Source organism: Prunus persica, chromosome G1, assembly GCF_000346465.2.
Source record: "Prunus persica cultivar Lovell chromosome G1, Prunus_persica_NCBIv2, whole genome shotgun sequence".
Classification (NCBI taxonomy): Eukaryota; Viridiplantae; Streptophyta; class Magnoliopsida; order Rosales; family Rosaceae; genus Prunus; species Prunus persica.
In genome coordinates, this window is record NC_034009.1 from 19570619 (window position 1) to 19598520 (window position 27902).

Here is a 27902-nt window from a genome sequence, read left to right on the forward strand (position 1 = left end):
AAGCCTAAAAGAAAGCATACAATACAAAAATTCTTGATTAAAGAAAAAGTATTCATGTTAACATTTTCACTACAACAATATTGAGTAATAATCACTATTATATTGCATCCATTAACATATAAGTTGTAATTGTCCTTTTAAAAAGTCACAGTCTCGTTCTTTTGGACCTATAATTGTCACTTACTCTTGAATTTAATATAGAAGTTTAGAAAAAATAAGTTTAAAAATCAATATATCATCATTTTATTTAATTTTAATGTACAATATATTACTTTTACTTAAATATATGTTTTTATATCAAAAATATAAAAAAAGTAGAAGCTAAACATGTTCCACTCTGGTTCAACCTATCCAACTCAGGTTGAAATTATAGCAAATCCAATGAAGTGGGTTCTTTTCCGGCCTCAATACGATCCGACAACCGACCTATTTAAATGGTAACAATGAAAGATCAGACCCACGAGATAATGGGGTTTACTAGCAATCAGGGTTATTTGTAGAGCTATTTTTCAGATTTTATTGACTGGTCAATTGGATGTGTGATATGAACATTGGCCAAATGGAAATGTTTAAAAACGTCATTCTTGTCTATGTTGCACTTATACTCCAATTAGGTGATTCGATTTAATATAGATACGGGTGCCATACAGGTTCAATACGGCCCGATACATATCGAATAGGGAAAACGACTATCGTTGACTTTCTGTTTTGTCAACTACCGGATACGGCTCCGATACGCGAAGCATACGGTCCCATACGGTCAAGATACTGCTAGGGGTTATTTTGAAATTATAGAAACCATAGGGTCAAAATGTAAATTGTAAAAGTTGATTTAATCACACCCATCCCAGAGGCTAGGTTTTGCCTCTGTAAAAGAAACAGCGGCTGCAGAAGGAAGAAGAAAGAAGAAGAAAGAAGGTACCCACTGTCTTCTATCTACTGCATCTGCTGCTTACCAACAACAAGGTTTTAGATGTATTTTTTTTAATGCTTTAGCTTAACTCACTGAAAATTTACATCCTTCAAAATTTGCTGCTCTTGCTTCTGGTGCTGGCAGCAATCTATAAACAGCATGCTGCTGTTTCTTCTGGTGTGAATTTTATTAAATGAACTTAAAGATTAAGGTCATGTTTGTTCATTGATCAAACAAGGAAACCCAAATGAGGCTTTTATCTATTTGATATCGAACTGTTCCCAATTTGAATCATTTTTAACCCTAACGATTTATAATAGAACAATGAGAAAACAAGAAAATTGTTTTCCGTTTATTGTAATACTTAGAAATCTTGGTAATCTGTTTAATGGGTTGCGTTTGCATATATTTGTTGATATAGTAATTTTGTGTCTCTTCTGGAATAAAATACATGAGACTGATATTTTAGTTTGATTGAGCTCTCATTCCTTTCCCACTCTTTTCTTCTTTAGGTTTCGAAACTCTGCAGATTTTCCGATATGAAGCTGACCGTCGAATTCGGGTACTTAATTTCTTTTCCCTCTACTATTTCACAAAATTTTCGAATGGTTCTTTGTTCTTGCAAAGTACAAAAAGAAAAAAAAAAAAAAATGACAATATGCAACATTAGAGATATGGCTCTTCTATGGGCTATTCTTAAAATTGACTGAGATTGCCATTGTATTATGCTTGGTTGATGTGGTTTCTTTTGTTATTCTCTATTTTTTACTATGGGCAAACTCTTGTTAAAATTACATGAGTTCCTGTAGACCTAAGTTGGTTCAGAGTCATATATTATTATTTTTTAGTACTCTTGATGCTTTTATAAGGTATTCATAGTTTGAGTTTTGGACATTTCATTGTTTGCTTTTTTATATGGTAATCCATTTTTACTTTGCGCCTTCTGAACTTGAGTCAAATCATGTTTGCTTTTTTTGTTTTTGGCCTGAAATCGTATTTTCTTTATGTAGCGGAGGATTAGAGCTTCTTTGCAACTCTGTAAAGATTCATAATGTCAATGTAGAACTGCAAAGCGGAGCAGAAAAGGTAAGTTCCAGCTTTTGTTAAGGCCAAAAAGAATAATGAAATATGCGACTGATTTTGTCTTTTTGGTGCTGTTATTTCTTTAAGTCAACCCATTTTCATTTGGTTCTTGTCAGTTAACAATGAAGGATTTGCTCTCTTGGATTCGTACCAATTTGATCAAGGAGAGGCCTGAAATGTTTATGAAAGGAGATACTGTGTAAGCTAAATTCTGCTTCAAGTCTTAATTTTGAAGTGAATGTGTGCCTCAGACATGGAATGATAATTTTATATTACGTAAGCGGTTAATGGGTTTGATGGAAGACATTTATTAAAGGTAAAACATAGTAAGACTACACGAAAAGGAGAGAGGACTCTTTCAAATGAAACAAATTTGCTACAAAATCATATAAGTACTTCTGTGAAACATGACCATTATCTTCTTGTTAGATCATGAATTTTGTTCTGTTTTGCAGGAGACCTGGTGTTCTGGCCCTTGTGAACGATTGCGATTGGGAGCTGAGTGGCCAACTTGATACAACACTAGAGGAGAAGGATGTGGTTGTTTTCATTTCAACCTTACATGGTGGATAGTATGTGGATCTTTGAAATATCTTTAGATTACAAGCAATCATTCGTCATGGGATTGTAAGAGCTTGACCTTATTATCCATGTATGTGAACATCACTACTTACTGTTTCCCTATCCAAGCATTTAGGAATGAGCTGGAAGTATATTGATATAAGGTTGACATCATTATGTAGTTGGATTGAGACCCAAGTAGTTCAGTTATATATACTCTTGAAGTGGTTTGAAACCACCCTATGGGTTTTTGCTGACTTGATCGGTTTAAGGCACTGGCATAACTTTGTAGACCAGGTGGGGAATCTTCACCTTCCTCAGTTAGTGCTTTTGTGCGCATATGAACAGTGAGATAGTGGTGCATCTTAAAGTTCCATGGATTGTGACTGAAATAAGATAATTGAAATGGTATGTGATTCTGTGCTGATGACCAGAGAGTGAAGAATGTGCTAGTGACTACCTTGGGTTTCAATCCCCTAAAATACAGAAGGGGTATAATACTTATAAAATACATACGTGTATTATTTGGTAAATTTCTTTAAAATGTAGGGCGAAAAATTCGGCCATTATAAAAAAAATTAAAATTCTGTTATTTGTAGTTCTTTTTTCAATAATGTATGAAAAATACAAATAAAATATGCAGATAATATGTGTATTGTTGTCAAATTTTGGGGAAAATGTGTATTATTTGGGAAAAATATATCAATACGCGTATAATTTGTGATTAATTAATTTGCATAAAATATGACTATATTTCTGTATTTTTTCGAATCCCATGGCACTTTAGTATGCTTTTGAAAAAAAACTCCCTCCCTCTTCCTAAAGTACCAAGGAATTCATAAATGATAGAACTTAATGTTCTTGAGTGTGCAAAGTTTTTTGTTTTGACTAATGAATTTAAACACAAACTTTAACTTTTATTATCTTGTGGTAGTGGTGACGCCATCATATGTGATATTTGTGGTGAGATTGTTAGTAGTAGTGTGGTGGTGAGGTGGGGTTTAGGTTGGTTATGGTAGTAATGGCGGTGGATTGGATTATGATTTTTCCAATCCAATCCTATCGGATCAAAGGTTTAAATTCAATCCAATCCATTAATTGGATCATATGGAATTAGATGATGATTTTGATAATGAATTAAGACAATAATAAAATATGAAATATTTTTAGTCATATTTAATCTAATTGAACATTTTAATATACGTCAATGTAAAACATAAATGAAATGCTAGAAAAAATTGTTTTGATTTTATAATATATTAAACATAACTCCATGACTAAAAATGTTTATAACTTTCTCATTCTCAATTACAAATACTACATGAGGAAAAAAAAACCTTGAAATTAACTAGAATAAATTGAATTCTCATAAACAAATTTATTAACCGATCCAATCATGTTGATTTTGGAAATTAAAAATTCAATTTAATTTACCAAATTGTTGAAATTGATTGAATTGAATTGGGCTGAATCGGTTTATTTGGGCGGATTGAATTGGATCCTGTTTACTTTACCGTCTTTTGTCGGTTTTGTTGTAAATACCCTATATAACCTTGCTCTGCGTCTTATCTTATGACAAATAATTTTTTTTATTTTTTAAATAACCTTGCTCTGGATCTTTTCATCTGGCCGCCGCCACGACACACCAGTCCCCCACACCTGCTGGTCTCCCTCTTCCCTTCACGGCATCTGCAAGTGCCCGTTGCCAAATAAACCTTTCTTATTCCCAGCAGCAAGTCCGTTGTTATTTGGCTTTTGAATCTCACCAATCATTATTTAATTTTTTTCTTTGTTCGGCTGCATCTGTAACTGGGGGTTTTCAGTTTTGGGTTTTTTCTGGAAACTACAGCGACAGCATACTTGAGCTCTTGGTCTGAGGTTTGTAGGTTGAGTTTTATTTCTTTTAATTCGATTAAGATTCAACTATTTTGCAAGTCTTGATTCAAGTCTGTTAAATCATCGCATACAAAATCATTGAAATTCATTACTCTTTTGACTGATTTATGTGTTAGGTTCTTGAATTGAATTGAGTGATAAAACTTATGAATTTATCTTTTGATTACTTGCATAAATATCTTCCCAAAATTTTGGGTTAGGAACTGGATGATTATTGGGGGAGCTGTTTTTGGAGCTTTTAATTGATTGGTATTTTAAAATTCTTAGCCAATGAAAGAAAAAAAAAAAAATCCTCTTATGTATATAGAAAACAAAATTTGGAATAGGGAATTTGGAAATCCTTGCAAGCTTCCAATCTGAAGTTGAACACCCCAAACTTTGTCGAAGGATTTTGTGTACACTGTCCATGAGAACCATCTTGTCGAAACAAATACCTACAATATAGGTGATGCAGGAGCATCTACCCGTTAGCCAATAACGCAAAGTTTGAGTTATTTTAAATTGATAAGTTATCATTTGTTTTCCTATTCCAACTAGGATTTGTTTTAATTTTCCTTTGTCAATTAGGTTTCCCTTTTATTCTAGGGTTTGATGGCTATATAAGCCTAGTCCAGAGATGTAATAAGGGTCTTTTATCAGTTTTATTCACAAGTTACAGATTATAGAGTTTCTTTTGGGTCTCTATGCTTGAAAACTCAATTATCTTCGTTCCAACTTCTATTCTATAGCTTTATCCTTCTGTTCTCTGTATTTTGGGACTGTTTGGGTCACTGACAGCAGCTTATACCCGCTTTTGATGCTATACTTCTTTGTATTGTGCTGATCTGATTGTAATTTAACATCATCTATAACTGAAGTTAGTTGAGTTTTGTTCCTTTTTTTTTTATTATCAGATAACTGCTACAATGGGAAAGAAGAAGACAGAGGAGGCTGGTGCAACCACGAAGGTTAAGTCAACCGGAAAAGATGCGTCTAAAGACGGGAAGAAAGAGAAAGTATCAGTCTCTGCCATGTTGGCCAGCATGGACCAGAAACCTGATAAGCCCAAGAAAGGATCTTCCTCAAGTACAAAGGCGAAAGGTGCTCCAAAGCGTCCATCCTACACTGATGATATTGATCTCCCTCCCTCTGATGAAGAAGATGAATATGTGTTGGAAGAGGGCCAACAAGAAGAAAAGCAGAAGAGGCCAGAATATAAGCCACTTGATGTAGCCATAACAGACAAAGAGTTAAAGAAGCGTGCTCAGAAGGACCTTCTAGCTGCCCATGCTGTTGAGCAGGCTAAGAAGGAGGCCCTTAGAGACGATCATGATGCTTTCACTGTTGTTATTGGAAGCCGGGCATCGGTACTTGATGGTGAAGATGGTGATGCTAATGTCAAGGATATAACAGTAGAAAATTTTTCTGTGTCGGCTCGGGGAAAGGAACTTCTAAAGAACACCTCAGTGAAGATATCACATGGGAAGAGATATGGTTTGGTTGGCCCTAATGGAATGGGCAAGTCTACTCTCTTGAAGCTTCTTGCTTGGAGGAAGATTCCAGTACCAAAAAACATTGATGTGCTTTTGGTTGAACAGGAGGTAGTTGCTGACGATAGAACTGCACTTGAAGCAGTTGTTTCAGCTAATGAAGAACTTGTCAAAATCCGGAAAGAGGTTGCAGATTTGCAGAATTCAGCTTCTGCTGAGGAAAAGGACAGTTATGATGATGATGTAGAGGGAGAGAAGCTTACTGAATTGTATGAGAAATTGCAGTTAATGGGGTCGGATGCGGCTGAAGCTCAGGCTTCAAAGATTCTTGCTGGGTTGGGGTTCACAAAGGATATGCAAGGCCGTCCAACTAAGTCCTTCAGTGGTGGTTGGAGGATGAGAATTTCATTAGCAAGGGCACTTTTTGTCCAGCCAACGCTTTTGTTGCTTGATGAACCCACTAACCATCTCGACTTGAGGGCTGTTCTCTGGTTGGAGGAGTACTTGTGCCGCTGGAAAAAAACTTTGGTTGTCGTCTCACATGACCGGGATTTCCTTAACACAGTTTGCAATGAGATTATTCATCTGCATGATCTGAAACTCCACATCTACCGTGGAAATTTTGATGATTTTGAAACTGGGTATGAGCAACGTCGCAAAGAAGTGAACAAAAAGTTTGAAATTTATGACAAGCAGATGAAAGCTGCTAAAAGGAGTGGAAATCGGGTTCAACAGGAGAAGGTCAAGGATCGAGCAAAGTCTGCAGCAGCTAAGGAAGCATCAAAGAACAGGGGCAAGGGCAAGGTTGATGAAGATGACACACCAGTTGAGGCTCCTAAGAAGTGGAGAGATTACAGTGTGGAGTTCCACTTTCCTGAACCGACCGAGCTTACTCCTCCACTCTTGCAACTTGTTGAAGTCAGCTTCAGTTATCCAAAACGGGAGGATTTCAAGCTGTCAGGTGTTGATGTTGGTATTGATATGGGGACTCGTGTTGCAATTGTTGGACCTAACGGAGCTGGAAAGTCTACTCTGCTCAACCTTCTTGCAGGTGATTTGGTTCCTACGGAGGGTGAAGTACGGAGGAGTCAGAAGTTGAGGATCGGTAGGTATTCACAGCACTTTGTGGATCTCCTGACAATGGGTGAGACCCCAGTTCAGTACCTTCTTCGCCTTCATCCAGAACAAGAGGGACTTAGCAAGCAAGAGGCTGTCCGGGCAAAGCTTGGGAAATATGGACTCCCTAGCCACAACCATCTTACTCCTATTGCAAAATTATCCGGAGGGCAGAAAGCACGAGTCGTCTTCACATCAATATCCATGTCAAGGCCCCACATTTTGCTGTTGGATGAGCCCACGAATCATTTAGATATGCAGAGTATTGATGCCCTGGCTGATGCACTTGATGAATTCACTGGTGGAGTTGTACTGGTGAGTCATGATTCTAGGCTGATATCACGGGTGTGTGACGATGAAGAGAAGAGTGAAATTTGGGTTGTTGAAGAGGGTACTGTGAGGACTTTTCCAGGGACTTTCGAGGAGTACAAGGAGGAGCTACAAAGAGAAATTAAAGCTGAGGTCGATGACTAATAAGGCCAGAGGCATTTCTTTTTCTTTTTCTTTCTCTATTTTTTTGTACTGATGGTAAAATTTTGCAGATTCCGTGTTTTAAGATTTTCCATGGGTTTGCTTGCTCATGGACTACATCCTACATACTGATGCATTTTTATTGTTTCTGTCATTTGAGTGTATTATAATCCTACTTTGGTATTAGCTCATTGATGTATTCACTTCAACATTTTATATGTAGTTTTCATTTTCAACAGTGGAGCAATTCCCATAAATTATTGTATTTCTTTTTAGGGATTTCTTTTAGGGGAGTTTGTTCTATACTTGTAGACTTGATTATAAGGAAAATTCTGTTGAGAAGACAATTACAATCGAAATTGGAAAAATATTGTAATCTTGTTGATTATGGTTTGGTTTGCTGTTTGTCTTTGTTGTGTTTAAGGCCAAACAATTGTTAAATTCTAAAAATTAGCCTCTCGAGTGTGTAATTGTCTTAAATTTCGTATACATTTGGCAGTACTCTCAAATTGATTGTATTAACTAGCCTTTGATTTAGTGATATTTGTCTCTAATTGGTTGGAGGAAGTCTCATATTCTCACATAGATGGCGATGACAATATATATTTGTGGTGGGTTTTATATATAGTTAGTTGTGGTTAGCCTCATTGTGGTGATGTAATCTTATTGTGTGTATTGGCTCGGTGTAAGAGTATATAAGCAAAATTGGATTTCATCAATTCAGGTCTCAAGTTTCAAGTTTAAGTATATGAGCTAAATTAGCAGCTATCATATTTACCTCTCAACGTTCTAAATGCCAAATATCAAACAAAGTTCTTTCTGCATTTCACTCTCAAAAACAAAAAAGAATCCGCCCAACGTGTTACACTCACGCGGTCCATTGCTAAATGTCAAAAAAGTCCACCCAACAACGACCGGATCGTAGCCGCCACTAAACGTGGGGCCCAACAAGGATCGACGGTCCACATAGCGATAGGACCCTTCTCGGCACTAACAGAAATCCAGGCCGACAGGTCCACCGTTCTAACCAAAATTAAAAATTAAAAAATTAAAAAATTAAAAAAATAAAAAAATAAAAAAATATATAAAACAAAAAAATTAATGAAAGAAAGAAGAGTGAGAACAAGAAAGAACGTCTGTCTTGAAAAGTGGAATGAGCTATTCTATCGCATGACGTGCCCCTGCAATTTCTGATGGAGTCGAACCCCCAGCCTTCAGGTTCGTAAATTTTCCCATGAAATTTTTCATGAATTTCTGGCTATTCGATTTCGTTTCTCTTTAGTTCTGTTGAATTTCGCGGTGCTTCTTTCTGGGTTAGACAAAAGTTCGTTTTTTTTTTCTTCTTCTTTTCTTTTTGACGTTATTGTTAGTTTGGTTAAGGGGTGGATGATTTGGGAGTTTTGGTGGGTTGTTAGAGTTATTGGAGTTTTGGGTTTTGATTGTTGAACAGGGATTATGAATTTTATGTTCGAATTGTTTTGAGGATAAGATTTGTTTGTTTGCTGAGAAAATTTGTGAGAAAAAGGATGGAATTCCAGTTTTGATTCATTTCTTGTTCATCTTTTTATGACCCTAGAATAACAAACACAGCCAATTGACTGAAAAAGACTCCCCGCGCCCCCTTTAAGCAACAAAGTTTTGGGTTAGTGTTAAGGGGTCGAATTGTGGTGATACAGATGACGATTCGGCTAGTGAAATATGTATCTAATTTATCTTTTTTATTAAAAGAAAAGAGATGATGGGTTATTGCAATTTGGGTGATATGAATGATGGTTCAGCTATTGAAATTATTGACAGAATGGAATATCTTTTAAAATGGAGTACTAGATTTTGTTCGAGCAAAATTAGCACGTAGCTTGCTTGCTCATAGCTCTCTTTGTAGCTAAAGCTGTCGATAAAGTTACATGAAGTTTTGTTCGCTCAGTATGCTGAACTCGTGGACTATCTTTAATGCTAGGTGGTAACCCCTTTACTCATTTATCACCCAAAATCCCCTTAGGTAGTTTGAGAAACTCAGTATCTTCTGTTGGAAAAACGGTTTCTCTTATGTTTTCTTTCTTGTTAAGAGTTTTGTCTGGTCTGTCAGAGTTGCTGTAGTCCTCCTATGTTGATGTTCTTAGGTTGTTTGGAACCTGTTGGGAATTTTCTATGGTGTTTAATGGGTTCAACCAGATTTATCAGAAATAATAAAATCAACTAGATAGCAGGGTAATCTGAAGCACAGGGGCAAGTAGGAAGGCATAATAGGAACTTGAGAGGAAAAAAAGACAACAACGTTCAAATGCTTACCAATAAAACCCTAGGCAGTACAAATCAACTAATTATGACCTCCGAATAAAACACAAGAAAATTACCTGAAGCACCCTTGCTTCTACCAAAGTGGCATGGACAGTACCACTTGGACAGTAACTAGCTATAGAAGTTGAAATAAAAAATTTACAAAAAGAAACTTTCAAAATTTAGCAAGGACATGCTTCATGACCACAAAATGTTGCTGTAATTCAGAGATTTAGTCAGGCAGGCAATGTGCTATGACATTTTTGGATTTTTGTAGGTTTAAAAGATGTAGGAGTTGTAGGAAGTCTGTTTGTGTAACCTCAATGTTTATTAACTTGGTAGATTGTGGTTAACGTCGTGTGGTAGTTATGGTATTTTTGTTTTGGAAAGTGAGTTACATTGTTGCCTTTCACAGCTAATGGTCCTCCCCCAAAACCGTGGGAGAGAGCAGGTTCCTCATCTGGTCCTGCACCTTTTAAACCCCCATCAGCTGGAAGCACAAGTGATGTAGTTGAGGCTTCAGGAACTGCTAAACCTGGAGAAATAGTTTCAAGTTCCGATAGAAATGCCACTGTTAATAGAAATGCTCTTGCTAGGCCTGTTCCCTCAAGGCCGTGGGAGCAGAACTATGGGAGCAGCAGCAACTACGGAGGTTAGTGAAAGCATGAACCTCTCCATCCCCTGATTTGTTGCTTTACAAAATTTTATTTGTGTTTATTCGTCTGTTTTTTGTTTTGCCTTAGGCTATGGTTCCACTATGAACTATAACTCGGGTTACGGCTCCGGAATCTCCGGAATGTCTGGAATGTCTGGAATGTATGGTTCATCATATGGTGGAACTGGAGGATTATATGGTGGGGGAATGTATGGCAACAACAGCATGTATAGGGGAGGGTATGGAGGTGGAATGTACGGATCTTCTGGGATGTATGGAGGTGGAATGTACAATAGTGGTCTTGGAAGCCAGATGGGTGGTATTGGAATGGGCATGGGTGGCCCTTATGGAGGTCAAGATCCAAATGATCCATATGGTGGTCCTCCATCTCCACCAGGGTTTTGGATTTCAGTACTTCGGGTGGTAAGCATTTTGTGTTTTTACTTGTTTATACTGTCATATTCTATGGATCAAAAATGCATAATATAATAAACAAATGTATTATGAAAGTAGTAAGGTATAATAGACTCTCAAGCTTTCTAAATGAATGTGTCAAAATTAGTATAACATGAATCATATTGTTTGCCGGTTTACCTTGTTTTCTGGAGCCTGCTTATAGGGCATCTGTAACTCTTTTCTTTTGGATGGGGATTGGTAGAACAAGAAAGGGATGTGCTTTTTAACACCCCCTATAATAATAAATAAAAAAATTAATTAGAGTTATTTTGGAATTTTGGTGACTTTCATATGATTACTTATTCTCAATTTTTCCTTTTATGGCAGACGCAAGGTGTGGTAAACTTTTTTGGTCGAATTGCAATTCTCATAGACCAGAACACCCAGGCATTCCATATGTTCATGTCTGCACTTCTTCAGGTAATCATCTGTCAATGCATCTCTTTATTTGTCGTCGGTGTAGAATCAAATTTTGTTCAACACTTGTGAAATGAATTATTTCTTAGAGAAGCCCATCATTTTCAATCCTAGGCATGGAGCATGCAGTAGAGATTCTAAAGTCTGACATATTTTAACCGGAAGTTTAATGTGGTGGTTTAGAATATCTGGCAATCTTACTTTTTGGTTACATCTTGCCACCTTCCTTTAGCAGATGATATTGAAATGGCAACTGGAGGAATTCCCATGTATAAGTTGCTGTAACTTTCATGCAAAAAGCACAGAAAGTTCCTTTATCTTATTAAAGATGTGGTGACCGGTTTGATAGCGCTTTCATATCCTCGCTTCTTCGGGGTGGAATGGAAAACCAATGGCCATAGCTTTGGAATTATTTTGCAACTTCTTAGCTCCATTTAAGCATTTTCTAACTGGTTGTCAATACTTTGGTGCAGCTTTTTGATCGCTCTGGATTATTGTATGGAGAGCTGGCTAGATTTGTATTAAGGATACTGGGAGTTAAAACAAAACCCAATAAGGTTCATCCACAAGGTCCCAACGGGGGTCCTCTCCATGGACCCCATGGACCCCATGGACCCCAGAACTACATCGAGGGTCCAAGACCTGCTCCGAGTGGTGGTTGGGACAATGTTTGGGAAAATGATACCAGTAAATGATGGGACTTTACAAAACAGTGTCATCTTGCTTGCCCCCCTGTGAATCTTGCTTGCATTTAGAGAACCAGAAAAGGAGAAAAGGATCTCTTCCAACCCCAATTTGAGTGAACGGAAATGCCAATATGAATGTTGATGTGGTGTCATGTAGTCTCTGCAGCTCGTGTGGCTCGTTAGATGACTAGTCAGTTAAAAAATAGCAATAATAAGATATAAGCTTTGTATCATGAATTTGAATATGGATGACTACCAATTATAAGTTGTGATTGACATCCTCGTTCTTGATCTTATTCTACCTGCCACAATAAATCCTCTGATCTTGGAAATTAAGCTGGGGGTATTTGTTTTGGTTTTTCATCAATGTAGGTGCTACAACGTACTTTCACATCGTCGAACTAGTACATTACTCCTCGGGGTGTTAGTTTGTGTTTAAAAACTAAAATACTTACTACTCCCAAGCACAACACTACTACTTAAGCACAATTTATCACTCCAAGCACGAACATTTTAATTTGATACACTTCTACTCTAAGCACAAATATTACCACTAAAAGAGTATACGTTGCCGCTCTAAGCATAGACACTACCACTATTCGCACTTAGTGCAGTGAAGCACCGAGAAAAACTATATTTCCCTATAGTTTTTCATGATAATTGGGGGAGCAAGTTAGGCACATTCATTTGATAGGAGGCCAATGAGTCTGAAGGACTTAAGTCCCGTTTGAGAATTTTTTTTTTTTGGGGGTAAATTTATTTTATTTTATTTTAAAGTTAAGGAGTTTAAGGTCTTTGGTAAAAATAAAATATGCGGATTATTTTAAAAGCAATGACCTCTTGAAAAGAACCTCTAAGTTGCTTTTGAAAGCTGCTTTCACAAGAAGCAGAGAGTAGCCTTTAATGAATTTTTTCAATTCCCATAATATCATCATTAGTTTTAAAAAATGACATTGTCTACCACCACCACCTCCACCACCACCACCACTACCGCCACTACCACACTGCCACTACCACCACATAGTTAGCACATAACACTTCAACATGATCTCCATTTCAATAATTATCAACAGTTACAATAGTTTTATATTAAAATTTACCAACATCATGTCCATTTTAGTCATTATCCAAAATTACAACAGTTTTGTATTAAAATTTACCAAACGATTTTCACACTACTTTTTATATTAACAGCATTTAAAAAATTTTGTTTACCAAATATGGAAGTGGCAGCAATCCTAAATTGGTCCTTAGTTTTATGCATTTATGAAGCTTTTTATTTCATTGTTTTTCTTTTTTCCTATTGTGGGGGTCTTTTTGTTCCAGTAGCTCTAGGTGGACTTGGGCTGCTGTAAAGAGAGAGTGAAGTTGCCCCTTTGCTTGGGTTCAAGGACTAGACCCCAAAATATCCTGAAAGAATTAATGTCGATTCTTAGGGAATATTCTGGTCATCTTCAATGGCTCCTTGCAGGTTTTGATGTATAACAAGTACTGAGATGATTTTGCTTGATTTTACCGTGATGTAAGTGCTCTTCTTGATGTGAGAATAGTGTTGGAACAGGTGCTAGAGAAGATGAAGTATTTGACGACTATTGGCATACGACAGCTGATAAATGGTGTGAGATGGCTCCGGAAAGAGTTCATATTGTATAGAGACTATACAGGCTTGGCATGAGAGCATGTTTTAGTGAATCAATATGGAAGAGCTTGGCATGAGAGGCTTGTGGCATGGGAGCTAAGCCTCCATGAGTTTAGCAATAGAGAGAGAAAACTTGGATTTCTTATGGGAAACAGAGTTTTAGCTAAGCCTCCATTTAGTTATTTTTATTATTCAACTTAGTTACTTTTAACTATATTGTAGAAGTGTATTGGAGCAATTGACGAGACACATGTTGCTTGGGCACCAGCACAAAAACAAACCTCATACCATGGGAGAAAGGTTCTTATTACTCAAAATGTTATGTGTGCATGCTTTTTCGATATGATGTTTACATTTGTTTACACTAGATGGGAAGGGACAGCAAATGATTCTAGACTGTTCACAGATGCAGTGTTGAGGCCAGAGAATGAATTTCCTTTTCTAGAGGAAGGTATGAATAAATATAGAAAAATTAAATTGAAACTATTACTAACATTAGTATCACATGCAAATAACGAATTAATTAACAGGTTATTACTATGTTGTGGATGCTGGATATACAAATATGCTTGGATTCTTGACACCTTATCGAGGTGAGAGATATCATTTGCGTGATTATAGGGGACCACAACGAGCACCAAGAGGTCCTACAGAATTATTCAATTATAGGCATTCTTCATTACGTACTATAATTGACCGGTGTTTTAGTGTGTTGAAAGCTCGTTTTCCAATTTTGAAATTGATGCCCAATTATCCTCCATGTAGGCAACGGCGTATCCTATTGCATGTTGTGTGTTCCATAATTTTATCCGAAGGGAAGCATGTCGTGATAAGTTGTTTGAAGAGTTTCAAGTAGAAGACATGATTGTTGAGGGTGAAGATATGGCTACACCAAATTTAGATATGTCTTCAGGAAATATATATTGCACAAATGACCAACATTAGAGATAATATTGCACAAAATTTGTGGTGTGATTTCACCCAAGGCTCTTGATTATGTTATTGTAATTTTTATGTAGTTTTTTTTTTTTTGGTTGTGCGCAATGAACATGTTTATGTAATATTTGGTCTAGAAACTTGTGTGACTAAACACATTTAGTCATAGCTATTTAAGATATTAACTTGGATAATTATATCATGAAAGCCAATGAATGTTTCCATCGACTAATTTAAACTTAGCCAAATGCATAGCTAAATCACTTTTTTTTAAAAAAAAAAAATCTAATTTAATCCAAGCTCTTTGATTTTAGTAAAATGAGTCAACTAAGGAAAACATGTTTGGTGTGCATAATAAAAAATGAGTTAGACTAATTACATACATAAATATATGAAATAATTAGTTAATTTTTGTTTTTAAATCATCCTAATATTAGTGCCAGACACGTTGTCACTGTTTTTGTTCTCTGAAACTGTTTTTCAACTAAACTACCAGCCGCATTTTTATTCTCTGAAAATGCATTTCTATTTTCTCGTTTTAATTCTATAAAATGCTCTCTAAAAACATAACTAGGGGGCCTAAGAGTATCTAGGAATTCTTGCTGAGGGCCTAGCCTTTCTTCTTGAACCTCATGATGAGGGTCAATAGGCTGATCTTCCTGAGGGCCTAGCCTCTCATGAACATTTTCTTGAGAGCCCAAGTTGGCGAGAAGATCTAGTCACGGGCCCAGCCTTTCGTGCACGTTAATCCTTGGGCTCAATCGTGATCCAAGGCCAAGGTTTCGGACCAAATCAATTTGTTGAGAAGCTGTCCAACCAAGTTGTTTTGGTTGTCCACTCTCTGAGCCAGCTGGTCAACTCTAAGACAGAGGTATGCTTGACTTCGTGGATTAAGAGGAGAGAATTGTGTACAACCAAGTACACACGGGCTAGGGTTTTGTTGAAGGTGTACGTGGGAGTGTACGTCGAGCGCGGCGGCAAAGGAGGAAATGAGAAAAGTTGTTCCAAGATCGGGGCATAACTTATGGTGGCACCGAGATTGTCGTGGTAGGAGGTTCCACCTTGTGAGGCGGCGGTGCCGTGATTGTGGTTGGATTAGGCTGCTAGGCCTTGCACCTGCAAGTGGGTTCCTGCTAAGGAGCAGGGAGGCGAGACGATGCTTGCGGCGATGAGTCTGTAAGGCTGCACAACTATTGCAACCGCGGGGCCATGAGGCGGGTTGCCGATTCCAGTTGCTATGCCTTCTAGCTTTGGCACAACTCCAACTATGGAACCATATGGTGGTGTGGCGGCATGGGCCTGCTGTAGGTTCACACCGGTGGCGTAGTGAGGAGGCGAAGCCTCCGTTTTGATCGCGGGATCGTGGGACGAGTGCGTTCTTGCTTCTCGCGCATTTGGTTCCAGCCATGGTTGTTCGGAAAGCTTTGGTTGAGTGAAAAAGGGAGGGCTCTCAATGAAAGCACCAAATGTTTGTGCATATATTCACAGGAGAATATCTGCTTGTGGATTCTTCAACCCTTGATCTTCCTTCTCTCTCTTCCTTGATTCTTGTACAGAAGACCGGCGTAAATAGACCACACCCGGGGGGTGTTGGTCAAAGGCCCTCGGTTGCCTAAGTTAGTTTGATTGAATCCTTGAGAAACAATAGCTAAAAACGGGTGCAGAGTTTTCTCTATGAGGAGAACTGGGTGGCCGGAGCAGTGATAGGAAAATATGGAGAGAGGGGCGGCGATGAGAGAGAGAGTGTAGTAGACCTGGCATTCGTGTCGTGTTTGCAGTGTTCGTATCGTATTCGTGTCAACCCGCTTTTCTTAATGGGTTGACACGACATGACACGATAAGAAAACGGATGAAAAATATCAAATACGAACACGACCCGCTACAATTCACGAATCACATGACACGACACGTTCCACCAGTTAAGAAATAAACTTTCTAATAAAATTTTTAAAAACCTATATTTTTTAACAAATTTTAAATGCAAATAGTACATGCCCAAAAAAATACATGTCATTCCAAACAAATATCATTCCCAAATAATACATGCCGAAAATATCAATATCATTCCAAACGAATTCTGTGTTTGGTGGACTTGGCTGTAGTATTGTTCTTATCTTTGTGTCCTCAAACTTCAACCTTTTATATATAAATTTTGTGTTTGCTGTGGCCTTGTTATATGAAGGTGGGTTCTTCTTCAAATGAAGACAGAACAAATTTTTGGGTTGCAAGAGTAAGGACAGATCTTGAAAAACATTCGGATTTGGCAGGGGAAGATTTGAAAGACAGAGAGAGAGGAGAGATTGCAAGAAGATGGAGAAGATGAAGACTTGGGAGAGAGAGAGAGAGAGAGAGCTGCGAAGAGGAGGAGAGTCCCAGACTTAGACGACGCGGAATGAAGAGATGAAGGGTTAGGAGGTTTTTTTTTTTTTTTTTTAAGAATCGAAAGTTACAAAATTACCTAGGCTTAATGGGTTGGTTCGTGTATTCGCGAATGAGCACCGAAACGACCTGTTAACTTAACGGGTGGTTAACGGGTCAACACGATATCAACATGACACGATAACTCAAACCTGAATACTGAAGTTTTCGTGTGAATTCGTGTCGTGTTAATGGATCATGTACAATATTGCCAGCTCTAGAGTGTAGGGTTTTTGGGATGAGTTTCAGATTACCTTGTGTGTTGAATATAACAATGTATTTATAGGCCTCTAGGCATCTAGAGTTTTTCAAAGAATATCTTATTTGGAAGGAAGATATTCTTTCCCCAAATTGTAGAGATTGAGTCAATTTGGAATTTGATTGGGATCAAATCACTAATTGATGATGATATGTCCAAAATAAGATAATATCCTAAATTGGTGATATTATATTTTTAAATATGATAATATCCCTATTTTTAGTATCAATTAATTTGCCAAATAAATAGACTTAATTAATTGACCTATGAGATATTCTTCTTATTCACGTGGCATCTTGTAATTGGAAGCAGAGTTATATGCTCCCACAATATATATATATATATATATATATTATATCATTTAAATAATACATATGCACATATACATGAAACTTTAAGTTTTTAACTATGTAAATCTAATGGAGAACTTCAGTTCTTGAATAATTTAATTATAAACTTTGGTTTTTGTCACCGTTTAATTAATTTTGTTGTCAGAGTTTTAGGTTCTCGATAATATAATTTGTGAACTTTAAGTTCATGCTCCTTTTTGTATTTATTTATTTTTTTAATCAATTTATATCTCCTCAAGGTTTCGGGTTTGAGGACTTCAATATAGATCTATCTGGCTTAGAACTTCGGGTTCTAACGATCACTGGATTATATTGAGGACTTTATGTCCTTACATAACATAGTTGAAATTAAAGAAAAGAAATAAGTAATAATAAAAATATTTCAATAAAATAAATCTTTTGTAACTTCTAGTTCAAATCAAAGAACTTCAGGCTTTAAAATATTTCAACTTCGGGTCGTACTTTTTTTCTTGAAGACCGTACATATAAATTACTCAAACAAAAGACAAAATAATAAATACAACAATAAACGTAAAACAATAATTATAATATTTGAATAAAATAAACTGATGGAACTTCTAGTTCTAATTAGAAAAAAATATCAAAGAACTTCAAGTCTTGATTTGCTTTTCAAGAATGCAGAACTCTATATCCTTAAATATTATATGGATTGAACTTCGAAGATCTTCTGGTCATGATCTCTCTTTTTGGTTTCTTTGAATAATAATACATCATTGCATTTAGAACTTCGAGTTCTAAAATTATCACAACTTAGAAACAACTGGTTATAAAATCAATGAATTATGAACTCCTAGTTCAAATTTGCAATTGAGTGACAAAATAAAATATAATGAAAAGAACCCAAAATAGACTACTTACCACCGTGTTGTAAGATATCGTGCTCATGTAGAATTTGAATGAATAAAAGGAACAACAAGCACCTTATAGTTCCTCTATTGTAACTTGGAATTTAGAAAGGCAGAAGAACTTCAACTATTTAGAACTCATGCTTATAACTTTTCATATCACTAGTTCTCTCCATTCTGCAATAAGTATTTAAGTTATGGATTGATTACATATTTCTAATCTCAATTGTTGGATTACATTCATATATGTGTTGGTAGATTTAGTATGCAACATACATGCAATCCAACGATCAAGATTAGAAATATGTAACTAATCTCTAACATACAATACTTATTGAAGAATCTCCCCATTATACTAGAAATGTGATCTTTTATATTTTAATTCACATGGTAATAGAAATATAACGTAAATTTGTGTAAATTAACCACTTGACCTGAAGTAGATTGAAAAAAAAAAAAATAAAGTAAAATTTTAATATTAATAGCACCCTTTTTTATTGCTTGTGCAAAAAGTAAACAATCATCATAAAAGTAATAAAGAGTGTAGATTTCTAGAACTTGACTGGAGGAGAGAAGCCCTATATGAGAAAATGTTTTCAAAGCAGAGTAATTTAGATGTCTATAACAACTCATGCTTAGGGCAGAATATAAGAGCATCTAGGAATTCATGCAAGCTTAGTGGAAGGAAAATAGTTTTGGTAACGTTGGTTGGCTCATAAGCCTCAACGGCCAATTCAGCTTTTAGCTCTCATTAGCCCACGTCCTTTCCTTGTAACATGTCTTCATTTTTTAGCCATGGTGATTTTTACCGAAGTAGCCATGCAGCAATTTGCAGAGGCTAAATCACTTCCAAAGACTTGCTGCTCCAGTCTAAATCACTGGACTGGTGAGGGCAACAGCACAAGAACCGAGCTGCTAATTGAAAATCAATTAAGCAGAATAAGCAGCAAAAGCATAAAAAGATGGAAAACGTAACACCTTTAATTAACTTCCAGTTCAGTAAGCCAATACGAAAGTCCAGGCATAAACAGAATAAAGCATCCTTGCTGAATTTTCATACACATGGATATGATATCCTTATTCAAGTAGTTTCTTGCAGAGCATTAACTCCATCTTGCGTATCGCTAGCTCATTCTTCTCTTCTTCTTCTCAAGTTGAGATAGGAGTCTCTAGCTGCCTTAAGTTTGTTGACAACAATATCCATTTGCACCCGCTCAGTTGGTGATATTGCAGAGCATGAGAGTCCTATCTGCATCACTGAAACCAAACATTCCTCCAATCTTGTTGCTTGGATAGGGCTGCCATGCTGATAGCTTGTGGTTCGTCTTGCTCGTATTTCACCTTCGTATCTTTCCCCATCACCATGTGCATCATTTCTTTCAATGAGAAATGAAGGGTCAATTATGTCCATGACATGGTCAGGCATTGTGATTGCTGTGAATTGGTGAATGGTTAGACCATCTTTGAACATGTCATCTGTAGGTCTTTTTCCAGTGAACATTTCTAGCAACAGTATTCCAAAGCTATAAATATCTCCCAGAATGGAAACTAGGCCTTCCACGCCATACTCTTTTCATTCAATTTGTTGATGCTCAAAATGGTTAGGCCAAGGTTGAGTCCAACTTAGTGATAAGGTGTGATGGATGATGGATGAAGGTGAGGACCTTCACCAAGTGTGTGAGGATTTGGGCAAACGATAAACATATAGAAGACAAGATATACGTGGTTCACCCGAATGATGGGCTACGTCCACGGAGAAGGGTGTTCTCATTATGATAATGTTTGTTTACATTTGTACAAGGGGATTAGACCCAAATATAAAGATAACAGGTGAAAAGCCCAGCCTAGAGATGGATCCAGAAGAGAGAGTCCAAGGCCTAAAGGTCTAGATCCAAGACCCGGATCCTCTTCTAAGGAAAGAGCAGTCTTCTTTTATAGGTGAGGGGGAGTCTTCATCTCTTGTAGTTTTCCGATGTGGGACTCCTCTTGCTTTGCTTAGAGTTGTGATTTGTGGTGATGCTTCTTTGGCTAAGGTGATGACCTCTCAAAGCATGGCACGTGGATGATCTAGCCTAGCTAGTTGCTCGGTCAGTTACGGTACCAACAGTAGTCCCCCAAGTTCTCGAGTAAGAAGGTACTTCTTGGTTGGGGACTTGTAATTTTAAGTCACTGGCCGAGCAACACCATAGTTCATCTTCCAAGCTGTATAGTGCACTACCCATAGTCCCCCAAGTCCCCGGGTAAGAAGGACATTTGGAAGGGAGAGAACTTGGCACGAGGGTGCCGAAGGTGAAGGGGTTGCCGAAGGCACAAAGCTTGCATGTCGCAAGGCAATGTGCCTAGGCACGAGGGTGCCGAAGGCATAAGAATTGCATGTCGCAAGGCGATGGGCCTAGGCACAAGGGTGCCGAAGGTGAAGGGGTTGCCGAAGGCACAAAGCTTGCATGTCGCAAGACAATAAAGCTAGGCACGGGGGTGCCGAAGGCAAAGGGGATGCCGAAGGCACAAAGCTTGCATGTCGCAAGGCAATGTGCCTAGGCACGAGGGTGCCGAAGGCATAAGAATTGCATGTTGCAAGATAATAGAGCTAGGCACGGGGGTGCCGAAGGCATAGGGGATGCCGAAGGCACAAAGCTTGCATGTCGCAAGGCAATGTGCCTAGGCACGAGGGTGCCGAAGGCATAAGAATTGCATGTGGCAAAGCGATGGGCCTAGGCACGAGGGTGCCGAAGGCATAAGACTTGCATGTTGCAAGACAATAAAGCTAGGCACGGGGGTGCCGAAGGCATAGGGGATGCCGAAGGCACAAAGCTTGCATGTCGCAAGGCAATGTGCCTAGGCACGAGGGTGCCGAAGGCACAAGAATTGCATGTCGCAAGGTGATGGGCCTAGGCACGAGGGTACCAAAGGCATAAGACTTGCATGTCGCAAGGCAATGTGCCTAGGCACGAGGGTGCCGAAGGCATAAGAATTGCATGTGGCAAGGTGATGGGCCTAGGCACGAGGGTACCAAAGGCATAAGACTTGCATGTCGCAAGGCAATGTGCCTAGGCACGAGGGTGCCGAAGGCATAAGAATTGCATGTGGCAAGGCGATGGGCCTAGGCATGAGGGTGCCGAAGGCATAAGACTTGCATGTTGCAAGACAATAAAGCTAGGCACGGGGGTGCTGAAGGCACAAAGCTTGCATGTCGCAAGGCAATGTGCCTAGGCACGAGGGTGCCGAAGGCATAAGAATTGCATGTCGCAAGGTGATGGGCCTAGGCACGAGCGTGCCGAAGGCATAAGACTTGCATGTCGCAAGGCAATGTGCCTAGGCACGAGGGTGCCAAAGGCATAAGAATTGCATGTCGCAAGGTGATGGGCCTAGGGACGAAGGTGCCGAAGGCATAAGACTTGCATGTTGCAAGACAATAAAGCTAGGCAAGGGGGTGCCGAAGGCAAAGGGGATGCCGAAGGCACAAAGCTTGCATGTCGCAAGGCAATGTGCCTAGGCACGAGAGTGCCGAAGGCATAAGAATTGCATGTTGCAAGATAATAGAGCTAGGCACGGGGGTGCCGAAGGCATAGGGAATGCCGAAGGCACAAAGCTTGCATGTCGCAAGGCAATGTGCCTAGGCACGAGGGTGCCGAAGGCATAAGAATTGCATGTGGCAAGGCGATGGGCCTAGGCACGAGGGTGCCGAAGGCATAAGACTTGCATGTTGCAAGACAATAAAGCTAGGCACGGGGGTGCCGAAGGCATAGGGGATGCCGAAGGCACAAAGCTTGCATGTCGCAAGGCAATGTGCCTAGGCACGAGGGTGCCGAAGGCATAAGAATTGCATGTTGCAAGACGATGGGCCTAGGCACGAGGGTGCCGAAGGCATAAGACTTGCATGTTGCAAGACAATAAAGCTAGGCACGGGGGTGCCGAAGGCATAGGGAATGCCGAAGGCACAAAGCTTGCATGTCGCAAGGCAATGTGCCTAGGCACGAGGGTGCCGAAGGCATAAGAATTGCATGTTGCAAGACAATGGGCCTAGGCACGAGGGTGCCGAAGGCATAGGGGATGCCGAAGGCATAAAGCTTGCATGTCGCAAGGCAATGTGCCTAGGCACGAGGGTGCCAAAGGCATAAGACTTCCGGGTCTTTGGAAAATTTTGGGCGGTCTCCATTTCTTCCATGGTCCTTGCCGTTCGGCAAGGGCCTAGCCTTTTTTTTTTTTTTTTTTTTTTTTTGCGAATGGCCAGGCCATTTGGAATTTTTGGACCCTCCATAGCTTCTCCATGGCCCTTGCCGTTCGGCAAGGGTCTAGCCTTTTTTTTTTTTTTTTTTTTTTGGAATGGCCGGGCCATTTTGGGTTGGGGCTTAGGCAATTGGCAAGAGTTGGGCCCGAGTTGGGCTTTGGCAATTGGAAAGTGCTAGTGTTTGTGGGGGTTTTTGTGAAGTTGAGATTTTGTGGAAGGGTGCCGTTCGGCAGTTTGTGTGAAAAGGAAATTTCGAAGCCTTTCTTCGGCGTGGTGGAACGTGACCTAGAGCTGGGTGTGTCCTTTGAGTCAATTTTGGACCTGGCACCCATTGAGTTCTTCGCGACGGCAGCTTCCATCTTAGGTGTGAGTTTCCCACTTCGGCACCTTTGGGATCGTGAGGCCAGTGCGAGGACTGTAGCACATGCCTGCCGATCGGCAGGTTTGGTGTGGGAAGTTTTAGAGTTGTAGGGCAAGCTTCAGCGATCAAAAATTTGACTCCGGAAGTTGCTGCACCATTATTGCCGGCAAATGTGTAATTTTCGTGACCCCATGTTCTTCATCAGGTCGGCTCTTGTGGTTCAGCAAAATGGTAGTTTGGGGCCTTGAAGTGTCGGCAAGGTTTTGGAAAAGAGAAAAATCCGAAGGAATGTATGCGTCTTTGATTGAAAGACTGATTGGAAGCAGCCCGTGTGAGCATCCAGCTTGCAGCCTAGGTTGTGGCTGCTTCGGGCAAGGTTGACGTAGGTATTTTGGAAGGAAGTTTCGTGGTCCTCCCGCTTCAACAAGGCCTCCCAGATCGTCAGCATGGCTTCAGCCCTCCCTCAGCATGGAGCTGGTGGTCTCTTAATGCTCTTGGGTGGCTTGAGCAAATGGGTGTGCCATTCGATGTTTTGAACAAAGACCAACCATGAGTCAGAAGGCTTGGGAGCTTCTGGAGCTGCTCCTAGAGTTGCTGATCTGAAGCATCCGAAGAAGACAAAGTGTGGCTGCCGCCGAAGGTGCTGCCGAACACGGTTCTGAGCAATCAGCCTTGGTGCGAGGCATGTGGAGTTTTCTGCGATTGCCATTCGGTGTCCTTGGGTGCCTTGAGAAATTTTCCAAGTGTATGATAGATAGGTGAGTGGTATCTTGCTTCGAGCATGAGATAATTCTTCAATTTTGGGGCTGCCAAATGGTACTGGGTAGAATTTTTGAGGTGGATATGGCTTCTGAAAGTCATTGGCTGAAGCTAAATTATTAGAGATGAGCTCAAAGCATTAGGTGCCAATCTGGTCCTCGTATTCTGTCCTCAGATAAAACGGTCTGTGATGGCTTCAGTATGGCTCATAGTGGGGATGCACGGGCATTCTTTAGATTAATTGGAATAGTGTTCTGCTCCTTGGCCATGCAAGCAACGGAAGATGGTGTTCTTTATGGATGAGAATATTGGGCAATCTCCAAAGTCAAACTTTAGACAGTGTCTGATTGGTGGGTGGCTTCGGCAAATATATGTCTTCAGCTGGTCGATATTTTGATGACTCATGATTGCTTCAGCACAGGTATTACCGAACGGCAAGTTGGGGGACGTTGATCAAAGGGGTGCCGAAGGGCACGGAAGAAGGGAGAACGACAGAAGCCTTTTGTGTCATTTCCCACAGACGGCGCCAAACTGTTGATGCTCAAAATGGTTAGGCCAAGGTTGAGTCCAACTTAGTGATAAGGTGTGATGGATGATGGATGAAGGTGAGGACCTTCACCAAGTGTGTGAGGATTTGGGCAAACGATAAACATATAGAAGACAAGATATACGTGGTTCACCCGAATGATGGGCTACGTCCACGGAGAAGGGTGTTCTCATTATGATAATGTTTGTTTACATTTGTACAAGGGGATTAGACCCAAATATAAAGATAACAGGTGAAAAGCCCAGCCTAGAGATGGATCCAGAAGAGAGAGTCCAAGGCCTAAAGGTCTAGATCCAAGACCCGGATCCTCTTCTAAGGAAAGAGCAGTCTTCTTTTATAGGTGAGGGGGAGTCTTCATCTCTTGTAGTTTTCCGATGTGGGACTCCTCTTGCTTTGCTTAGAGTTGTGATTTGTGGTGATGCTTCTTTGGCTAAGGTGATGACCTCTCAAAGCATGGCACGTGGATGATCTAGCCTAGCTAGTTGCTCGGTCAGTTACGGTACCAACACAATTCATGCATTATGATGTTACACTCAAATAATTTACATCTCATTTCGATTATCTTTCTTCTGTTTTATTGGAAGAGGCTTAATAACTTGGCTTAGTCATCTGTTTTATTGGAAGAGACTTAATAACTTGGCTTAGTCATAAACTTATTAGGTAGAGAGAAAAAGAGAATGATACCTGGAGGAATGCAGCCTATCGAACCCCTTAGCCCAGCTGACAATGTTTGACTTTGGGAGTAATTATCTGATGCTTCCAAGAGGAACCTTGCTAAACCAAAGTCACCAACATGGGCTACCATATCTTCACCAAGAAGAACATTGCTTGGCTTTAGATCACAATGAACAATGGTTGTTTCACAACAGTGGTGGAGATAATCTAATGCAGAAGCAACGTCAGTCGCAATATTGAGTCTTTGGATAAGGCTCAATCTCTTACTTTGAGTTTGAGGTTGCTCATCATCTCTAGGATGCAACCATGAGTCTAGACTTCCATTTGCCATGAACTCGAATACTAGACTCTTGAAGTCATTACCCTGATTATCAATGCTCGAGCATGCAGTAATGATCTTGAGAAGATTACGGTGCCGTATACTTCTTAAAGCTTTGCATTCATCAATGAAACTCTTGAAAGCTCCTCGTTGTTGAAGATTTAATACCTTAACAGCAACTGCCCTCCCATCGCTAGGAAGTACTCCTTTGTAAACAGAACCAAAACTTCCGGAACCAATCAAATTGTCCACAGAGAAGCCGTTAGTTGACTCAACGAGTTCCAAGTAAGACACTGATTTCCAACCCTTATAAGAATCTGAAGTTACTAGGCCAGCTCTTGACTTTTTCACCTTAGAACGAGCAACAATGAAGCATGACAGAGCAATTATGCATGCAACTGCGCAAGCTACAAGGATGATTACCTTTGGGGCAAGTAGTCGATGAGATGATGAATTGGACATTTTGATAGGGCATGCATGTAAAAGTAATCTTGGGATGCCACCACAGACCCTATTGTTTCCAATAATTGAGAGACCACTTGCATTTGAAAAGATCCCTTCTTTAGGCAATTCACCTTCAAAATCATTATAAGAAAGATTGAGATACTTGAGAAACCTGAGCTTTTCTAAAAATTTAGGAATCTCCCCGGATAAGTTGTTGTGTGAAATATCCATTTCTTCCAAGGTTCTTAAACCTTTAAGAGACTCAGGAATTGTTCTTTCAAATTCATTACCTTGCATATACAGGCGCTCCAACATACTACAACTACCCAGAGATGTTGGGATTTCACCAGATAACTTATTTCCTGACACATCCAGCTCCACAAGATTTACCAAATCACCCACTTCAGAGGGTAACGAACCAGTCAAAGAATTGTTAGAAATTCTCAAAGAAATTGAAAGGGATGAAATCCCAAAAAGCTCTCTAGGTATGGTGCCTGTTAGACGGTTATTAGAAACGTCAAGTGTGAGTAGACTTTGGCAGTTCCCAAGACTTGGAGGTATACTTCCCTCAAACCTATTATCCTGGATGAATACCGTTATCAATGAAGTCAAGTTACCTAGGGCGGACGGTATCGGCTCAGAAAATTTGTTAAAATGCAAATACAATTCCTGTAACTTTTGAAGCTTCCCAATGGCATCAGGGACACTACCACTGAAATAGTTGTTATCCATTGCAAGAAGGGCCAAGCTTGTAAGATTCCCAATGCCTTCAGGGATGCTTCCATGTATAAAATTTCCCCCCAAATAAAGATATTTTAGTTGGGTAGATAGGTTGGCTATGGACCTTGGCAATTCTCCTCCAAAATGGTTATTGTCCAGACCCAAGTCCTCTAGGCCAGTACAATTAGCCAAGAAGCTGAGAAAATTCAAGTCATCAGCTTTCCCACTTCCCAGTCTATTGCGACTGAAGCTTATCCAAACTAAGCTTCGCAACCTTCCAAGATTTTCAGCAGGGAGTGTCCCGGTCAAACCATTTCCACCAAAATCGAGCTTCTGAAGTCTAGAAGAATTTGACCACGACGCAGGAATAGCTCCTGTGAAGTTGTTCATAGCACACGAAAAAGATTCGAGATTGGGAAGACTAATGCCAACATTTGGTGGTAGCTCTCCACGCAGCTGGTTCCCAGTAACATCGAAAGATGTAATGGAAGAAATATTATAGATTGAAGAAGGGACAATACCAAACAGATTATTCATTGAAATGGAAAATTCCGCCAAGTGTGTTAGACGCCCGAGCTCATTTGGTATGCTTCCTCGAAAATTGTTTTGGGTAAGATAAAGACTATGCAAATAAGAAAAGTTTCCTATCCAATTTGGGATTGCTCCAGTGAGTTTGTTTTCATCAGCAGATACATAATATAAATTCACCAATGAACTGAGTTGGTTCGGAATGGATCCAATAAGCTCATTCGAAACTAAACGAAGCACTCTTAGTTGTGCACAGTGAGATATATTACTTGGGATTTTGCCGCCAAAGGAATTCCGAGACAGGTTGAGAGATCGCAGGCTTCGAAGACGACCTATTTCTTGAGGAATTTCACCAGCAAAGCTGTTGTTCCTCAGGTCGATTCCGGTAAGGCGAGAAAGATTTCCTATAGATTTTGGTAAGGAGCCTGCCAATTTTTGAGCAGTCAGCTTCAAAATCACAACTCTTTTGGTGCAACCGTTGCATGTAACGCCAACCCAATTGCAGAAATGAAGGGAATCATTCCATGAGCTCATGACATGGAGAGGATCTTGAGTGATTCTTTTCTTCAAGTCCAGCAGCGCCAGACGATCAGTTTCATTTCCAAAAGTATTACAACTAGGTAGAGTTGCAGATTCCAGAGGTGTGTTCATGCATAAAAGAAGGAATCCATGAAGAAAGGTAAACAAAATCAGCCTACCATGAGGCTCCATCCTTTCGTAAATACAAAGCAAATCTGAAATCGAGTGTGTGTTTGTTTGTTTTTTTTTTTGTGCTTTTTCTGTCAAAATAAGAATCCAAGATCCGTTTACAGGGAGGGGATGCAAAAGGACCAAATACTATTGCAGGAAATCG

At 39.5% G+C, this 27902-nt stretch overlaps 4 protein-coding genes across 5 annotated transcripts; 3 read left to right on the top strand and 1 right to left on the bottom strand.

Annotated features, from left to right (window-relative positions):
• Window positions 854-2816, top strand: LOC18791748 (ubiquitin-related modifier 1 homolog 2). Its single transcript, XM_020556085.1, has 5 exons — window positions 854-966; window positions 1426-1475; window positions 1924-1999; window positions 2113-2195; window positions 2452-2816. Exons 2-5 carry the CDS (start codon window positions 1453-1455, stop codon window positions 2567-2569), a joined length of 300 nt encoding a protein of 99 aa, XP_020411674.1. The 5' UTR covers window positions 854-966; window positions 1426-1452; the 3' UTR covers window positions 2570-2816.
• LOC18790155 (ABC transporter F family member 4) lies at window positions 4137-7856 on the top strand. Of its 2 annotated transcripts, none has more exons than XM_020565917.1 (2): window positions 4137-4443; window positions 5347-7856. In XM_020565917.1, exon 2 carries the CDS (start codon window positions 5359-5361, stop codon window positions 7510-7512), a length of 2154 nt encoding a protein of 717 aa, XP_020421506.1. In that variant the 5' UTR covers window positions 4137-4443; window positions 5347-5358; the 3' UTR covers window positions 7513-7856. The 2 variants fall into 2 exon arrangements, with proteins under 2 accessions (XP_020421506.1, XP_007221905.1); XM_007221843.2 differs by having other exon boundaries at window positions 4137-4435.
• Window positions 8600-12336, top strand: LOC18788431 (peroxisomal membrane protein 13). Its single transcript, XM_007223119.2, has 5 exons — window positions 8600-8727; window positions 10202-10438; window positions 10530-10864; window positions 11225-11317; window positions 11788-12336. Exons 1-5 carry the CDS (start codon window positions 8703-8705, stop codon window positions 12007-12009), a joined length of 912 nt encoding a protein of 303 aa, XP_007223181.1. The 5' UTR covers window positions 8600-8702; the 3' UTR covers window positions 12010-12336.
• LOC18790660 (probable LRR receptor-like serine/threonine-protein kinase At3g47570) lies at window positions 19598-27760 on the bottom strand. The gene is made up of 2 exons (XM_020555202.1): window positions 25048-27760; window positions 19598-19971 (listed from the first exon to the last, which is right to left on the bottom strand). Exons 1-2 carry the CDS (start codon window positions 27758-27760, stop codon window positions 19598-19600), a joined length of 3087 nt encoding a protein of 1028 aa, XP_020410791.1.